At 30.5% G+C, this 18,063-nt stretch overlaps 1 protein-coding gene across 1 annotated transcript; it reads right to left on the reverse strand.

Moving 5' to 3' along the window:
- Positions 1 to 1,561: 1,561 nt before the first annotated feature.
- Positions 1,562 to 10,363, reverse strand: LOC127258855 (ADP-ribosylation factor 1). The gene is made up of 9 exons (XM_051285898.1): positions 10,164 to 10,363; positions 9,861 to 10,074; positions 9,709 to 9,747; positions 9,165 to 9,227; positions 8,946 to 8,964; positions 6,489 to 6,600; positions 3,195 to 3,242; positions 2,754 to 2,884; positions 1,562 to 1,837 (listed from the first exon to the last, which is right to left on the reverse strand). Exons 2-9 carry the CDS (start codon positions 9,961 to 9,963, stop codon positions 1,804 to 1,806), a joined length of 549 nt encoding a protein of 182 aa, XP_051141855.1. The 5' UTR covers positions 9,964 to 10,074; positions 10,164 to 10,363; the 3' UTR covers positions 1,562 to 1,803.
- Between the last annotated feature and the right edge of the window lie 7,700 nt (positions 10,364 to 18,063).

The following is an 18,063-nucleotide window of genomic DNA, read 5'->3' on the forward strand; positions in this document are numbered from 1 at the left end:
TTTTCCAATTTAATTGTGTGTATTTTCATATTCCACTCCTTTTGTTCCATCCAAATGTATTTGTATTAAATTGAGGGAGTGTTTCTTTAATTAAATTTTATGGAAAATTATTATTTGAATTCTGTATTTTTTTTAAAAAAAATACTTTAACTAATAATTGTCTATATATTGTTATATAATCAAAATCGGTCTGGATCCTACATCTAATATTGTTTTTTTTTTCGTATTTTTTACATTCTATAATTTAATTATTTTATAATTAAAAACATATTAGTAATAAAGCTATTATTAACACAATTAATGAATATTTCTAATTGGTTCAAACTCCCGACGTTTTAGATCTTGTATTCACCTAGTGTGACTTGTCTAATCAGGTCTAGTTTGCAAACTATTAAATTCGACTACGAGTTTACTCCGAGCGCACTCAATAAAAAAAAGAATAAATACTTCTATATTTCGTTGCGTTGTTGTTTTTATAGTTTTAGATATTTTTATCGAAAAGTATAAAACGTTGTAAAATGATTATAAAGAATAACATTTTGTAAGATATGAAGAATTTCAATTGTATTATAAGAAATGAGATGGTTTTTTTTTAAAAAAAAAAAAAAAAAAAAAAAAAAGACTTTTGTATGCTTCTATTGATATTTCATATAAATGAACAAATATATTTTATTAAGTAAATACTTAATAAAATATAATTCTAAAAAATATTTTAAATTTATTTTTAATTAAACATATATTACACAATAAAATAATTTATAAAAAATAATATTTTATTATCTAACAATGTACCGCAACTTCCAACTTACAACCAAACATATCCTAAGTAATTATATAAATAAAATATGTATATTTAATTTCATTTTACAACTTATTTTATGTAACAAATTTACATTATTTTTTATTAAAGCATGAATAATTTTTTCAAGTGTAATTCAGTATGTATAAGTAAAAGAGACAAATTATTGGGTTGAGGAAATAAACAATGGCATTATAATTTTTGTTCATATTATAATAAAAACAATTTGTGTTCGAAGTTAGTGCTCGGTTAAATTAGAGCGGACAACAACTAATCATAATGTGACATATAATTGAATTTGGATAAACAAAAAAAGAAGAAAATTTGATTTAATTATATATACAAATCAACACGTATTAGAGTTGTTCTTAACTAAACCCGACACAAAAATCCGATTTTATATTAGTATTAATTAATTAATTATATAAAATCATTCTAATTTAATAATTAGTTCATATATTAATTTAAATTTAATTTAATCTTAAATAATCTATTCACTATACACATTACACTACAATCTATACATACAATAATTTCAATCCAATACGAACCTGACGCAAATCGATCAATTGTCAACGATTCATCGTAGGTACACAATTTATTTATAGTTTAAAAATATCAAATAAAATCCTTATTTTAAAGCAATTTTTTTATTGAAAACATCTAAATCCAAATTCAAAACAGGCTCGTTTTCAGAATGGATGCAAGCTGAAACTTAGGGGGTTGGGTTGATCAAGATTCATGATCGGATAAAAAGACAAATCGAGAGTAAATATTCGATATATATATTTCTTTGAACTCCCAAAAAAATAAAATTCAGTCGACGACATGCGTAACAATTACAGGAAACATAAGGTATCGAATAGATATTCTTGTCTTAGAAAAACTCAAAACATTCTATCGAGTATCAGAAGACATCCTAAAGGAATCTCAACACAAATCATACCGATAATTTGCAAGATTTTGTCGATCGCACCAGTCCCAAGCTGTCCGAATCCAAAAATTTAGCCGCCTCCGGATTTAAGAGTATTGCTTAACCTATATTAAATTAGCAATGCCATAAAGAAATCAGTCAACGCGCGGATAAACATACGAGAGTAAATAATGTCGTAAAAGTTCTCTAGAGAATATCATCTTAAGCAATTGCAAGTAAAATCCGTTAACTTTGGCAGCCAGCCAATAACCTCGTGCAACTAACTTTGGCAGCCAGCCAAGAACCTCGTGCAACTAAAATTGCCACAATAAACTTTTATGAACAATAAAACTAAACCAAATAATTAACGTGATCGATATCACCAACAAAGTGGCTTTTGTATGACTCGTAGTCAGTTTTAGAGAGAGCCTTATTTCCGTAAGGCAAAATAAATGATCTAATAAGTGTAAAACCGAATTGAATCTCTCTAGGGGGACCATAACGCCGATTTTACGTGACCTAACTATATAAGAGCAATCAGAACTGTGAAACTCAAAACGATACAAAATACAGTGATCAATATGTGCAGGAACTCTAGTAAGCATATCCAGAGTGTGTTTTTCCGCCAATTCCAAAAAACACATTTCTCCCAAAAAAAAAATTAATATGTTACACACACTCATTATTTTTATATTACTTATACAATTTCTTATACATTACATAAAAAGTATCTCTTCAAACAATTTTACTAAACAAACACACCCCAATTTTATGTTAGCTCTACAAGTGATACCAAAGTTCACTACTTTTGCTAATTTCTCATGTCCTTAATTCCATATAAAACGAACAATAATTTATATGTTAAGGGTAAATTGCATGAACAAACTACGGACGTGTCACTCGGTGTAAAGCAACGAACCGATGTGCAGCCTGAATAATAATTTTTGGCAGTAGATTTTTCAATAAGAAACTTATTGGCCAGTCTAGGTATCAAGTAACACATATTTAGCATCTATTTCAGGTGTGTGTTATGAAGATTACCAGTCCAAGCCCTCGAAGAGACCTTCTCCTTTAATAGCAGAAGTCTTAAAAATGGCCCATTGACGGTTCTTTATCTTGTGCAACTCCAAGGACTCGGTTATAGCAGCATCATCAAGTGCCCCAGGAAGATCCTGCAAAACAAGACACATAGGTTTTTTTGTTTTTTTAATTTCAAACTCAAACCTACACTATTCAGCCCGTACGGTTTTCAATAAAAATACATTATAGATAAAAACACTTATGTAAAACAAAACTCAAATCAAAATCTCAAACTCAAATTAAAACCTCCAACTCAAATCAAAACTAAACACACACATTAATGCAAATATTTTCTCTCCATTGGCATGGGCATTGTTCTGAGTGCTTGCAATCACGGGCAATCAGAAAATTTGTTTCTAAAACACAATGGAAGAACAAGTATAAGCAAAGTGGGCCAAATACCTGCTTGTTTGCAAATATGAGGACCACGGCACCTTTAAGCTCCTCCTCCTGCCACCAAATTGCAGGCAAATGTCAATGAAAAAGTTACAGAATTTTTGTTTGACTTTGTGATCAAGATACTATAAAATGAAGCATATTATAGTCCGTTAATTGAAAGAAACAAAACAGCCATTGTTAAACTACCATCCAGTAAAATAAATAGAATATTCATGAATAAAGGCTCATGTCCACCTCTAAGTCCCATCCGTAAAACTCATGTCATGTAGCTAATTGAAGCCTTTTAAACCAAAACTATCCCCTTTCAAAGGAAATAATTCGATCCACTTCTGTCTTTTATAAATAAAATAGGACATTGCAAGAAAGGAAAGGTTTAAGGCCGCACGATAAAAAAGAACTCTTGGGGCCAATCATTAGCTCATGGAAATGATCAAGATTTTTAATATGTACTGATACATGTGGCAAATATTTTTAATAGTTCAATGGAGTGAGGGACTTGTTGGCAAAACTCATATGTATCGCTTGTTTGTTACTCTCGTGACAGATTGACGCCAACCACATCACTATCATACAAAGAAAACACCACTCTATGCAAACAACTCCCTTTGACGGTAGCAACTTAGGGTGTATTTGTTTTGTAAAATAGTTTAAAGGGATATTTTTTTTATATGAGGTACAGAGAATTGTGTAGGTAATATAAAAATAATGAGTGTAATATTATTAATTTTTTAAAGAAATGTGTTAGTTTGGAAAACAAAAAGAACACACCCTTAGGCTCTTCGCTTTGATTTTTTTTTTTTTTTTCAGTTTATTTTCTTATAAAAGTACACTATTTTTTCTCACAAAAAATGACATCCGATCACTATTTAAATCAAAATCAACAAACCAAACACACCATTAGAATCATATAATATAACTGATATATTCATATCAATAATATATAATCTAACAATTTTATTAAAAGAACGATGGAAATTATTTATGACCTAAATATCTTTATTTTTTATTTTTTCTGGGGAGGGGGAAAGTAAAATAGATTTAGATTAGATGATAGAGATATAGAGTTAAGGCCCCGGGAAGGGAGAATGAGTTACAACGAACCATTACGTATTCCATACTTCTAACACTGTGGAAGTCGTCTGCAGATTCAACTACGGGAAGATATGTTGAAAAATGATAGAAGGGGAATTTTCAATAGCGAGGCATAGCCTATTAGTTTTGAAATTAAGTCTCCAAGGAGAAGCCGGACCATGAATCAAACTGAGCATTTGCTAGTCACTCTAATTAGACCATGACCTACATAATTCTATAAGTTTGAAATTTATGTAATTAATAATGATAATAATACATCTTTTCACAGATGATTTATATCTAATAATCATGTGATGATCTACAAAAAAATACAAGTGCAGGTTTTGTCTCAATATGAACATTATAAAATTGAAAAACAAAAAGTAAAACATGTTCTATTTTTAAAAGATTGTATAGCAAATTAATGAATGCTTAATAGTGTTTGGTCCATCGTTAACATAGATGATTATTAATGTGATGATTTTATGCACTTTTTACTAACTATGATGCTTTGAATTTCTATAGTGACGTGCAAGGAGCATTGTGCATTTCACGCAGAATCTGAGAATTCACGAATATTCTGTCGTATTTAAGCTCTTATGATGCATACGAACGATGAAGTTTAAAGTGATACGCTGATCTTAAACTTAATAAACTACAAATGAGAAAGCCATCAACCAAAGGAAGATTTGAAGCAGCACAGACAAAACAAAAGTGCAGTTTCTGAGTTATCAAAGCAGTAGCACCAGCTATGCAGAGAACAATGTAGCTGTTGCAATCCAGCAAATTTCCATGTCCTAGGATTTGAATTTGGTAGACTTTTTTAGATTCTTACAATGCTAATGGAAGTTGAATTGGTGAGGAATCCGAAATTAGTAGCACAGATACACAAATTCATATATAGGTTACATATTGCACTTTCAATTGGTTTCTTTGTAATGTTGGTAACTTATTGCGCTAAGGCTTTTTTTATCAAATTTCTTCCTAGTTAACACAACTGTTCAAGCTAACTCTAAACCTTAAACCCCAAATTTTGATATAGCGCCGGATGCACAATTGCTAATAGAGAAAGAAGAACAAAAGTCCTGTTTCAAATTACATGTATTGTTTCGGGTCAAAGGGGCCAATAAAAAATCAAAATCATATTTCTTTATAATCATCACTGAATGCACATAAACCCTCCACTAGGTTGTAAATTAATCAAATTATTTTGTTCAATTCAATATTCGATTCAAAATTTTGATATTCGTATTCTAAATTTTATAATTTGAATTCAAACATAGATATTCAATTCAATTTGAATATCAATATGGATCAAATATAAATATAAAATTTAATATTCGGTTTTATATTCGAAAATATGCGATTCGATTATAAAATATATATAATATACATATATATATTCCAAAGTTAAATAAATCAAACTAAATTTATTATAATGTTACTTTTGAACTTTTATATAGATAAATATATAATGTACTAAAACTGCAACTATATGATAGTTTATTTTGTTAGAGGAAGTTCCGTGTCAATTTGAAATTTTTGATAAATAAGGGATGGATGTATTTTTTTCTATATCACAAAATTTCGAATCGAATTGAATTTTGAATAGAAAATTAAAATGATATTTTTAATATTGTATTTTAAAAAATAAAATCAAATGCGTGAAGGTGAATCGAATCAAATAATTTTAAAATTATTTCAAATCAAATACGAATATCATTTGAGATTCAAAACAAATCGAATAACGAATAATTTAATGAATATCAAATTGAATATTGCAGTATTCGCTTCGATTCGATTAGTATACAACCCCACCCTCCACCCACTAAAAATGACCATTGCCTAATATTTTTCTATACTTGACACAACATTTTGTAACATAGTTGACACTGTACTTCGTTGGCCCCTAAACTAATAGCTCAAAAAAAATGATATTTGCAACTTTCATTGTGATTCAACAACCAATACACCCGATGCAAGGATATTTCTAAATTACCACATGCCCAATTTTTCTGCACAGTTATTTATCATACTGTCTCTGACAGCTACAGCAATGTTACAGTTGACTTAAGTATCTCACTAAAATTGCAAATAAAATAGATACCAGAAAATATAAACAAATTAGTATTACACTCCCTAAACTACAAGGTCAAGAAATATTTCATGCAAACACATCCAACATCACTTGGATACAAGCGTAAGGAGTAAAAAAGCAAAGAGTACCTCCAATATTGAATGAAATTCTTCTTTGGCGACAACTAGTCTGTCTGTGTCGCTAGAATCAACAACATATATTATGGCTTGAGTATTAGGAAAATAGCACCGCCAGTAAGGCCTAGAACATCAAAACCAAAAGTAAAATGAGCATCAGCGATGAATTTCTAAGGAAGATAATATCAAATCCATCACAAGACTAAGATTATAAGTAAAGTTAGAAATTTCACAAAGCAAGTTCCAGACTAAGGATTTAATGGGATATGTAGTGCTGATTACCATGACTTGGCCAGATATCCATAGTAAACTGCATATACAACTAGAGCACAATTGGCGGTAAAATATTCATCATCAAGATCAAATCTTCCTCCCCAAAACTTAGTCAATAGGCTATAGTTCATTGTTTCACAAAAGATTCGACTCCAGCATTACTTGATGACAAGATCTTATCTAATCTACGTAATCATCTAATAGGTACAAGAAATGCAGTCTGCAGAATTCTAGGTTCATAAGTCTTGTAAACAAGATAAAAATGCAGAACATACAAGCCCATAGCCGGAAAGGTGCCAAATGGAAATTGGACCACAGCAAATTACGCAACTTGAGTTTCACTTTGAGGGTCAAGCATGGTTATGGGTGCTTAAATTTGGTCATTCATGATTTATTATTAGATATAAATTTATCCTTCCATCTCTTGTATTTTTTTATCCTCTAAATAGAGCCCTGCTTTGTTAAATAGAACTCGCCAGGTTTGTTTGTGTTTTCGATATTTTTTTCACCATATAATCTACAGTAAAATGTTATTACCAAACATCTGTTTTTTATACAAAATATCAAATACAAAACCTACTTTTCATTCAAAACATCAAATCCAACACCTATTTCTCATTTAAATCATTAAACCCAAATCTTATTTTTCATTCAAAAAATTTCAAATCCAAAACACAAGCAAACACTCTTTTCCTTAAGTGAAAATGTTTGAAAATTATTCATTTAGATGAATATTGCCAATTGGGTCTACATGATGTGCACTTAAAATTTGCCATCCTTACAAATCTAGGTGAAAGATTCATCTAGGGATTCATCTAGGCCCAGTTCTGTTGGAGAGTAAGGTTCACATCTATTGTGAGGAGTTAGGTTCTTTGTTTTAATTGTATCTGATCTGTTCTCACTTCATTGTTTTCTTTCCTTCCTTTTGAGCTGACCTATCCACTCTATTCTTCACATTTTCCAATTTTTGCTATCATATAATTAATTAAACTTGACTGAGAACTAAGTTAGATCTCTTTCATCGTGGTCTCATTTTCCTGCTTTTGTTTTCCCTTTATAGTGAAGACAAGTAACGTGATCCTTTTTCTACATTTCTATCTTCAAAGTTTGAGTCTTGCATGCAATTTTTCCGCCCTTACATTCATCTCATGCATGTCAATGTTGTGTCAAAATTTAGTTTGTCGAATCACTCCCTCCGTCCACCAAATATATGTTTCTTTTCCTTTTTTTGTTTGTCCACAAAAAATATACACATTACATTTATAGCAAAAAACTATTACACTCCTTAATTTATATCTCTTATACACTCAATCTATCAAAAAATTTCTCACTTCATTAACTCACTTATATACTTCCCAAAATATCCCTACTTCATATCACAATCAACCAATATTATTATTAAAAAAAAAAAGAAAAAAAAAGGACTTTTCTTACATTGCTGGTCTTATTTTATTTCATTATTGGTGTCTTTAATCGACTCATCTTTTCTTATTGTTTTCCTATGTAAATTTGTCATTCATTACTATTCATTAACTTTACTTCCACTTGGATTTCTCAAGCAAGAATTAAAGTAGTGAGCATATTTTTTGCACCAATGCTTAATATATTGTAGTATCTACCCATGGCGCAGAACACATGAGAATTCCAATTTCTTCTTTTTCTTGAGTAGAATGCTTAGAGATTGTTCATTTAGTTGAACACTAGCAATCAAGTTTGTAAGAAAATTTCACTTGAGGTTTGTCATCCTTACAAATCTAGGTAGCACAATACATCTTAGATGTTACAATTGATCCTCATCTGTTGGGAGTAAGGCTCCTGTCCATTGTGATGCACTGAATTATGCCTCATATATTGGATGTTTCATTTAATTACATCTAATCATTTCTAGTTTCCTTATTTTCTTTCCTTCCTAGGAGTTAAACTGACCAGTTAGTTCATCACACTTTCCACTTTATGTCAAAATGTATTTGAGCTTATTTACTAGTTTTTTCATTTTTTTCATTCAATATTCTCTTTACCAGATCTCAGCCCTATTAACCTCATCATCTAAAGCAACACGGTGTAAACCCACGGAAAGAGATTTTATCTAAGACAACAAATAGTAAATTCATCAGTGAGATGCAAGCAAGTAAAGGTTGGTCATAATAACTGTACTATACAATAACCAAAAAAAAATGGAAAAAGAGAGTATGTTACCTGATACTAGTTTGTCCACCTGTTATGAGCAATAAAAACCAGTGTTAGATATGAACTTCAATATATATTCTTCCATCATAATGCAAATAACTAATATGATAACAAGGAACTATATGAAGTGATAATGAGAACTAAATAAAATGATAACAAGGAACTATATGAAGTGATAATGAGATAAATGAAAAAAAGAAAGAGCTTCCATTGTGTGCAAAAAAACACCTAGATCCCACACTTGAAACTTTATGTTGTTATACTGCACGGTCTCCACATTGAACCCGATCGCTGCAATCAAATGTATGCATAATTTGTTAATCACAATACATGGAAAGTTCCATTCAGTTAATCAAGAAATTTACCTACTCATGTTATCAAGAAAGAAAAAAAAAAAAAAAAAAAAGAAATTTATCTACTCACTCATACCAATTACCATCCACACCAATCCATAAACTCAGATAGATACATTAAGACCAAGTTTATGTTGCTTCATGGAATTAATACCCTAAATGATAATTTTAACCGAACTCTGGTATTAGATTAATCAATCACATACGAATATATGATTAGATAACCAATCGAAACAGAGCCCAAATCATACACTTAACTAGCAGATAAAGTGTAAGATCCAAAGACAACTTCAACAACAGCACTAACCATCCAGTAGCTGTAGTTGTACTTACTCCTCTTAATAATGATTGATTTACAGAAGAAAACACAAAGAAATTCATCAAATGCTTCCACAAAATCTTTAAAATCAAAAACTTACTTGGGATGGTGGATACTACTTCACCCATCTGAAGTCGGTCTGCGAAAATTAAAAATCAAAATAAATAAACAGAGAATGCATCACCGGAAGAAAGTAAGCTGTAAACATAGAAATCACTCGACGAATTTATTTATCAAAGTGAGAATTCATACAAAGAATTGTGGTTTTCCCGGCATTGTCAAGGCCTAGAACCAGGATCCGAGCTTCCTTGTTCCCAAACAACGACGAAAAAAGCCGCGTAAACACTATTCCCATGTTCCCCTCCTCACCAAAAACAGCTCAATTACGAAACAAACGCAGAAACACGAGAAGCACAAAAACACCAGATCGAGATCCAATAACAATAGAACTGCCCAATTACACTTCCTGCGGACGATTGAAGCCAAAAGTTAACAGCGATCCTAAATCTACAAAACCACAAACTGAGAGAAAAACAAACAAACAGATATATATACCCTCAGAAACGTGAAATCAATTCCTGGCGGAAGATGGGGAAGCCTGCCCGTGATCACGCGAATAAGGAAATGGGGAGTAAAGTGCATCTACGTTTTATATGCTTTGATTAACTACCGATGAAGCGCTGTGTCGCCATGAACATTTTTCTTTGGTGGAATCTCAGGAATTTGTACGAATGTCGATTTTTTTTTTTTTTTTTAACTTTTGCAGGTTGGGAATTGAGAATTGAAATGAAAATGAAAAGTCAAGAACGAAGAACCCGACCCGTATAGTAAATGGGCTACTCCTTTAAAATAAATATTAATTTAGTGTTTTGATTGGAAATTAATGTAAAAAAATATATTTTATTTGAATATTAATTTTAGGAAAAAATATAATATATATTGAAAATGTGTATCATAAAAAAAATTGTGGATAAACAACTATAAATAAATACAAAAAATTGTTATAATATACGGATGGTCCGGTCGTGTAGGGGTTGCACATGATTCGCCCAGTGTGACTTTCTTATCGGGCCTAATTTGCTATATCATCCCCGTCCTTTAACAAATTATCTATTTTTTTATTGTGATTTGTGATATAACAAAATATTCATTTTTATTTTTAGTAAATGTACTATATACATAACATTACCAATACTCTTACTATTTACAATGTATTATACAAATATTATTACATTTATATTACACAATACTAATAAATTTAGTTAATTTTTTCACATTTATCTTTACTATGTACAAAAAGCAAACGGATACATATTTATGGGATAGAGAGGATATATATATATATATACACATATGAGTATCTATACACACATGTGAAGAGGAGACAGAGAGGGAGGACAACGGATTCTATCCCCTATTAAGGGTGTGTTTGTTTGAAGGATTTTGGTGGATTTTCACTATTCATTCAATTTTTTCCCTTCAAAAACATCAAATCAAACACCTATTTTTTATTTTTTATATTATATTAAAAATCAATTTTACATTCAAAACATCACATCAAACCCTATTTATATCACATCATACAACTATTCAAATTCAAAATTTTTACTATTCAAATCCCAACTCAAAATCCAAACCTCCAAACAAACACACCCTAAATGGCACTCGATCCGATGTCCTTCTCCCTTTGTATCTCAATGTGTTCTCTTTCAAATGTGTATGTATAAATTATATATACATGTGTATATATGTGTGTATTTAGATACACATATGTGAGAGATGACACAGGAGGAGGGAGACAGTGGATCTCATCCTCTATTACATGACACCGAATATGTTGTTCGACTCACTATGTGTCTCCTCTCACATGTGTATCTATGTCCACATGTGAGTAAGAGTAAGCAAAATATTAGAAAATTCGATTCAAATCAAATCAAAAAATTTACCGCTAAATTATATAATATTCCCTTATATTTTAGTAAAAATGCATAAAATACCTTGTGTCTTATTTATTACGTGCAACTCCTTTGTGTTAATGTAAAATTTGCACGAAACACCTTTTTTTTTTTGTCCAAAAGTGATATTTGATTCTAAATAAATACCTAAATTATGCAAGTTTTATACAAATAAAAAATGCAAAATATCTTAAATAATTTTTTTGCATACAATAAATAAATAAAGAATTGATTAATCCTTTATTTTATAGTTTTTGGAGACAATTTATTTGATTTTTATAAAAACTATAAAAATAAATGATTGATTGATCATTTATTTATTTATTTATTTTATTCAAAAAATATTTAAGATATTTTGTACTTTTTATTTGTATATAACTTGTATAGTTTAGCTCTTTATTTAAAACCAAATATCAATTTTGGACATGGATGGTGTTTTATGCAAACTTTACATTAACACAAGGGGGTTTCACGTAATAAATAAAAACATAAGGTATTTTGTGTATTTTTACTAAAATACGAGAGAGTGTTATATAATGTAACCAATTTAAAATTTGATTCGGATTGAATATTTTATAAATTTTGAATTTTGAGATCGATTCGGATCAGTATATTAAAAATTTGAACCAATCCTAATATACTATTTTAATATATTTTATTATTATATATTTTTAATATTTTAATAAAAATATAATGTTTTAATAAAATAAGAAGTAAAAAATATTAATTATATTTTAATATACTTATTTTTATTTATTACATATATTTAATATTATAAAAATATTAAATAAAATATACATTTTTTAAAAAATAACAAAAAATATAGAATTTCATATTATTTGATTTGGTTCAAATTTTTTAATTCGAATTTTGATTATTTTAGATCGGTTCGGATTAGTTTTTGCCAAAAATTTGAATTTTCAGTTTAGCAAAATTCAAATCGAAAATCTAAATGCTCATCTCTACGTATAAAAGGAGACACAAAGGGAGATGGACGGCGGATCTCATCCCTTAATACATGGCACCGGATCTGTTGTCCCTTCCTTATGTATCCTACCTTGTCTCATCTCATATGTATGTATAAATACACATATATATATATATACAAATACATACATATATATTATACATATATGTGTAAGTGGACACAAAAGAGGAGAACAACGTATCCAGTCCCCTATTATGTGGCACCAAATTGGTTGTCCTCCTCCCTTTATGTCCTACTGTGTCATCTTTCAAATGTGTATATAACTACACATGTGTATATATATTATATACATTCAATGTGTGTACTATATACACATGTGAAGAGGATTACGGAAAGTGGGAGGATGGATCTCATCCTTTATTACATGGCACCAGATCTGTTGTCTTCTTCTTTCTGTATTTTATTTCACATGTGTGTATAGATATATATATATATATCACCTCTTATATGTGTATATTTGTGAATGTTACCCGGAGAGAGAGGAACCATGAATTTCATATCTTAATACATGACACCGTATCTATTGTCTTCCTCGATCAGTGTTTCATCTCACGCACACGTGTATGTATATATACTACATACATATATATAGTTATACATACATGTGCATAATATATATTATAGATACACATATATGCATATATATTACATACATATGTGTGTATCTATACACACATGTGAAAGGGGATACAGAGGGATGGGGACAACGTATCTCATCTCCTATTACATGGCACCGGAGCTGCTGTCCTCTTCCATGTGTGTCCCCTCTCATATGCGTGTATGGATACATATATGTGTATATATATATGTATATATTATACATATACATGTGTACATACATACACACATCAAAAAGATAACACAAAGGGAGAGGGGGAGTGGATTTCATCCCTTCTTATATGGCACTAGATTTGTTGTCTCCCATCCTCTTATTCTCACCATATCCCCTTATATAAGTGTGTATAGATAAATCATACATGTATATTTATAATATATACATACACATATATGTATGTATCTATAGACACATGTGAAAGAGGACATTGAGGGATGGGGACAATAGACTCATCCCTTAATACATAGGACCGGATCTATTGTGTTTCTCCCTCTGTGTCCCATTATGTATCCTCTCACATGTGTGTATAGATACACACATACATATATATATATATCTTAATGTGTATTTATACACACATATGAGAAGAGACACGAAGGAAGTAGGACAGTGGATTCCATCATCTATTACATGTAGGTACACATACACCTGTGTGTATAGATACACATGTGAAAAGGGATACATAGGGAAGGGGCAGCGCATCCCATCCCCTATAACATGAAACCAGATCCGTTGTCTCACTCATTCTGTGTCCCTTTAATGTGTATCTATACATTATATATGTGTGTGTATTTATACATATATGTGTGTGTATAGATACACACATCTGAGAGGGAGCACGGTGGGCGGGGGACATTGGATCCCATCCCCTATTACATGGCACTAGAGCTGTTGTACCACACCTTCGTATCCCACCATGTCCCCTCTCACATGTGTGTGTATTTATACATACATACATATATGTGTGTATTTATACGAAGGGTGGGGGACATGGCACCGTATCTACTATTCTCCTTCCATGGTGTACCTTCATATGTGTGCATGTGTGTATTTATACACACATATGAGATGAAAGATGGAGGGGATGGGAGAACGGATCTCATCCCCTAATACATATCATCTTATATGTTATCCTCTTAGCTCAGTGTCCGCTCTCACATATGTGTGTCTTTATACATACATATATGTATGTGTATCTATACGAATGGTGGAGGACATGGCACCGTATCTACTATTCTCCTGCCTCAATTTACCTTCACTTGTGTACATGTGTATATTTATCCACACATATGAGAGGAGAGACGGAGGGAATGGGAGAGCGGATCTCATCCCCTAATACATGGCACCTTATCTGTTGTCCTCCTGGCTCAGTGTCATCTCTCACATGTGCGTATATGTATATGTATTATGCATATACATACATATTTATACATATATATGTATATATGCGTGTGATACCTTTGGAGTTGGGTCGTTGCTTGGCCAACTCCTGTGTGTGGATGAGCCGATGTTAGGCTATCTAAGATTGAATAATAATAAAATGGATTGGATAGACTATTCATGTCAACGAAAGAAATTTCTAGTTAAGCGTGCTTGCTCTAAAGTAATTTGAAGATGGGTGACCCCTTAGGAGGTCTCTCAAGGTGCGCATTAGTGAGGACAGAAGGGTTCATGGTAACCTGTGGGGCCAGTTTATGATCCCGATATGCTCGGATTCATGTGGCTTGCGGGCTGGGGTGTCTTAGTTGGTATCAAAACCGACCTGCGACAGCCCACAGTCGTTGACCTGACTGTTGAGGGGCTTAGCAGTTGACAATCCTTGGGTGCAACGTAGACATTGCATTCTAAAGTGGAAGATGATGTGATACCCTCGGAGTTAGGTTGTTGCTTGGCCAACTCCTATGTGTGTATGAGCTGGTGTCAGACCATCCAAGATTAACTAGTAATTAAATGAATTGAATAGACTACTCATGTCAACAATGTGCACATTCCTTTTCAGGAGCTCTACTAAAAGAACTGTAGAGTTAAGCTTGTTTGCCCTAAAGTTATTTGAAGATGGGTGACCCTAGGGGAAGTCTTTCAAGATGCGCATGAATGGAGACAAAAGCGCACTAGAAGGACTCGTATTGACCTGTGGGACTAATCTACATCCCAAAATGTTTATCTTCGCGTGACTTGCAAGTCGAGGTGTCACAATGTGTGTGTATAGATAAACACATTTGAGATGGGACACGAAGGGAGGTGGACATCGGATCTCATCTTCTAATACATGGCACTGGATCTTATATCCTCGTGCCTTAACGTCCTTTCTCACATGTATGTATCTATACACATGAGAAGGGACAACGTATTTATATTTATATTTTGTCTCATCGGAATTTAGACGCTAGTTTCACCAGTAACATATGTATTTATATTTACTTGTGTATATATATTTGTATTATATATATATATATATATACATATTTCAATTTTCATTTTCTTTTTAAAACAGCACAAATAATTAACCTAACGTTGACAAACAAGTGATGGTAGAATTAATATGGTCAAACCAATTTATTCTAGTCCAAATCATTCAAATGTATTAAAAATGATATTGGTCCAATTTTATGCATAATGAACCACTTTGGCCCAAATTTTGATTAATACTATATATGTTTTGTTAATTGACTTATTAAACAATTTTTAACTTATTAAATATTTGGTAAATTAATTTTTTTAAGAGATTATTGAACTCTAGAAACTAAATTTCTAAAACATTATATATCCCGTGTTTCATAACAAGGTTTTAATTCTTTTTTTTTTATTTCTAATTTGTTTTATACATTAATCTCTCATTCACACTTATATATTAATATATTTTTTATTATATTATTTATTAGCTATAATTATTATTTATTTGTAAAATATTCAATTTTGTTCAAATATGTACAAAATAAAAAATATTAATATTATTTATTTATATATATGTATCACATAATTTTTTATTAAAAAATAACCATATAGTAGAATAAATTTACTTAAAATTATAAGTTTATTGAAAATTTAAATTAATCAAAAATTAATCTAATTAAAAATAAATATATGAATTTTTGGTTTTTTTTTTCAATTTATATTTATTTCTAATGAAAAAAAATGTTCATATTTTTCAATAAAAAAAAAATACATCAACTTTTTACAAAATATTTGAATAACATTTCAATAATTTTCAATAATAAAAATTTTAAAAATCCTAGCAATGGAAAGAACACAATTAAATATTTTTAAAATACAAATATAAATATAAATATTTTTAATTGTTATTCTAATCGAATCAAATAAAAACTAATTGTCAAATACCTTGTGTCAATCCACATGAGTGGATAAGCAAATTGGCCCAATTGATGCAATCTAGCCCACAAGTATAAACTGGCCCAAGAAATAGACTTATAACCTACAAACCAAATGTGGAAAAATGAAGGGGGTTTAGTCTACCACTAATATCATTTTTTTAGTTGAGAGGAAAAAAATTAAATAAATAGTAGAGAATTATTGTGAATGGGAGAGAAGTTCAAAAAATGGTTTCAAATAAAGATCCAAACAACCTCATGTAGAAGAAGACCATGCCACAATCAATCCAAAACTTATTTTCACAAATTTTTTTACTATTTTTTTAATACTTCCTTTTATATAATATATTTATAATAAAATTATTATAAATTAAAATATAGAGTATTGGTGTGTTTGTTTGGGGTTTTGGATTTTGAGTTGGGATTTGAATAGTAAAAATTCTGAATTTGAATAGTTGTATGATGTGATATAAATAGGTATTGACGTGATGTTTTGAATGTAAAATTGATTTTTAGTATTATATAAAAAATAAAAAAATAGATGTTTGATTTGATGTTTTTGGAGGAGAAAAATAGGATGAACAGTGTATTGAAAATCAAATCTCCCAAAAAAACACATGGAATTCAAATATGGAGGAAGGGCAAATCGCCATATATAATGAAAATTTAAACTTAAAAAAATACTATCAATTTTGTATAACTTTGGGGGTCAATTGCGCCGAGATCTATAGATTCGTCCATGGATGATTAGAGCAATTGTAGTGACTTTTTCATAAAAGGACTTTTTGTCAATAGAGAGGTTTTGTGTTGAAGATTTTGAAAATAAGTAGTACATTAGCTTTTATTTGAATATAAAAAAATAAAAAATACTTGACTGATTGATAAGTGTTATATATGATAATATTTTTTTATATTTTAGGCAATTTTTTTTATGCGAAATTTTATATATATACTCCTAATTGTGTGTTTTTGGATTGTTCACCAGGCATTACGGAATTGACAAATTTTGGATATATTGTGCAAGCAAGGAGCAGAACGCATAAAGGCCTTAGGCTTGATCACGTAAGTGCATAATATGGGAAATGTGGAATTTACAAAAAGGTCATTCGGGATAAATTGATAATATAAAGAGTATTTGGAATTTAATTGTAAAGGGGATCTTGGGATGAAGAATTAATAGACACGATTTGCAATTGAAGAGGATGAGAGAAATGGACTACCACGTTCTACCATGAAATTATTTTTCTTAAATGGGAGAAGGGAGAAAAGAGAACACGACATAGAGAAAAACTTGGAGAATGAGTGCAGATGACTTTTCGGGGCATTCTTTTTCCATTTTTCGTATTGTTCTTCATTGTCTATTTCAATTGAAAGCATGATGAACTTGTTTATTTGTTTTGCGTTTTTTATTTCTATGAATTGCGAGTAATTTCATTTCTGATGTAAGCGTGAATTGATGTTCGGGATTAAATTTGCGAGACTTGGTTTTGGTTGAATTTGATGTTTATTGATATTGGGTAGTTCTAATTATTCTAATTTACGAGTTTAAAAATTTTAAATTGATTAT

This window comes from Andrographis paniculata, unplaced genomic scaffold, assembly GCF_009805555.1.
Source record: "Andrographis paniculata isolate CXL003 unplaced genomic scaffold, ASM980555v1 Contig14END, whole genome shotgun sequence".
Lineage (NCBI taxonomy): Eukaryota > Viridiplantae > Streptophyta > Magnoliopsida > Lamiales > Acanthaceae > Andrographis > Andrographis paniculata.

What these genes read in the sequence shown, in the direction of transcription:
- LOC127258855 (XM_051285898.1), bottom strand. Translation starts at nt 9,963, where the DNA reads ATGGGAATAGTGTTTACGCGGCTTTTTTCGTCGTTGTTTGGGAACAAG. An exon ending in AGTAGTATCCACCATCCCAA is followed by an intron (nt 9,228 to 9,708) that starts GTAAGTTTTTGA and finishes ATTTGATTGCAG; the next exon opens with CGATCGGGTTCAATGTGGAG. An exon ending in TCATATTTGCAAACAAGCAG is followed by an intron (nt 2,885 to 3,194) that starts GTATTTGGCCCA and finishes CTTGTTTTGCAG; the next exon opens with GATCTTCCTGGGGCACTTGA.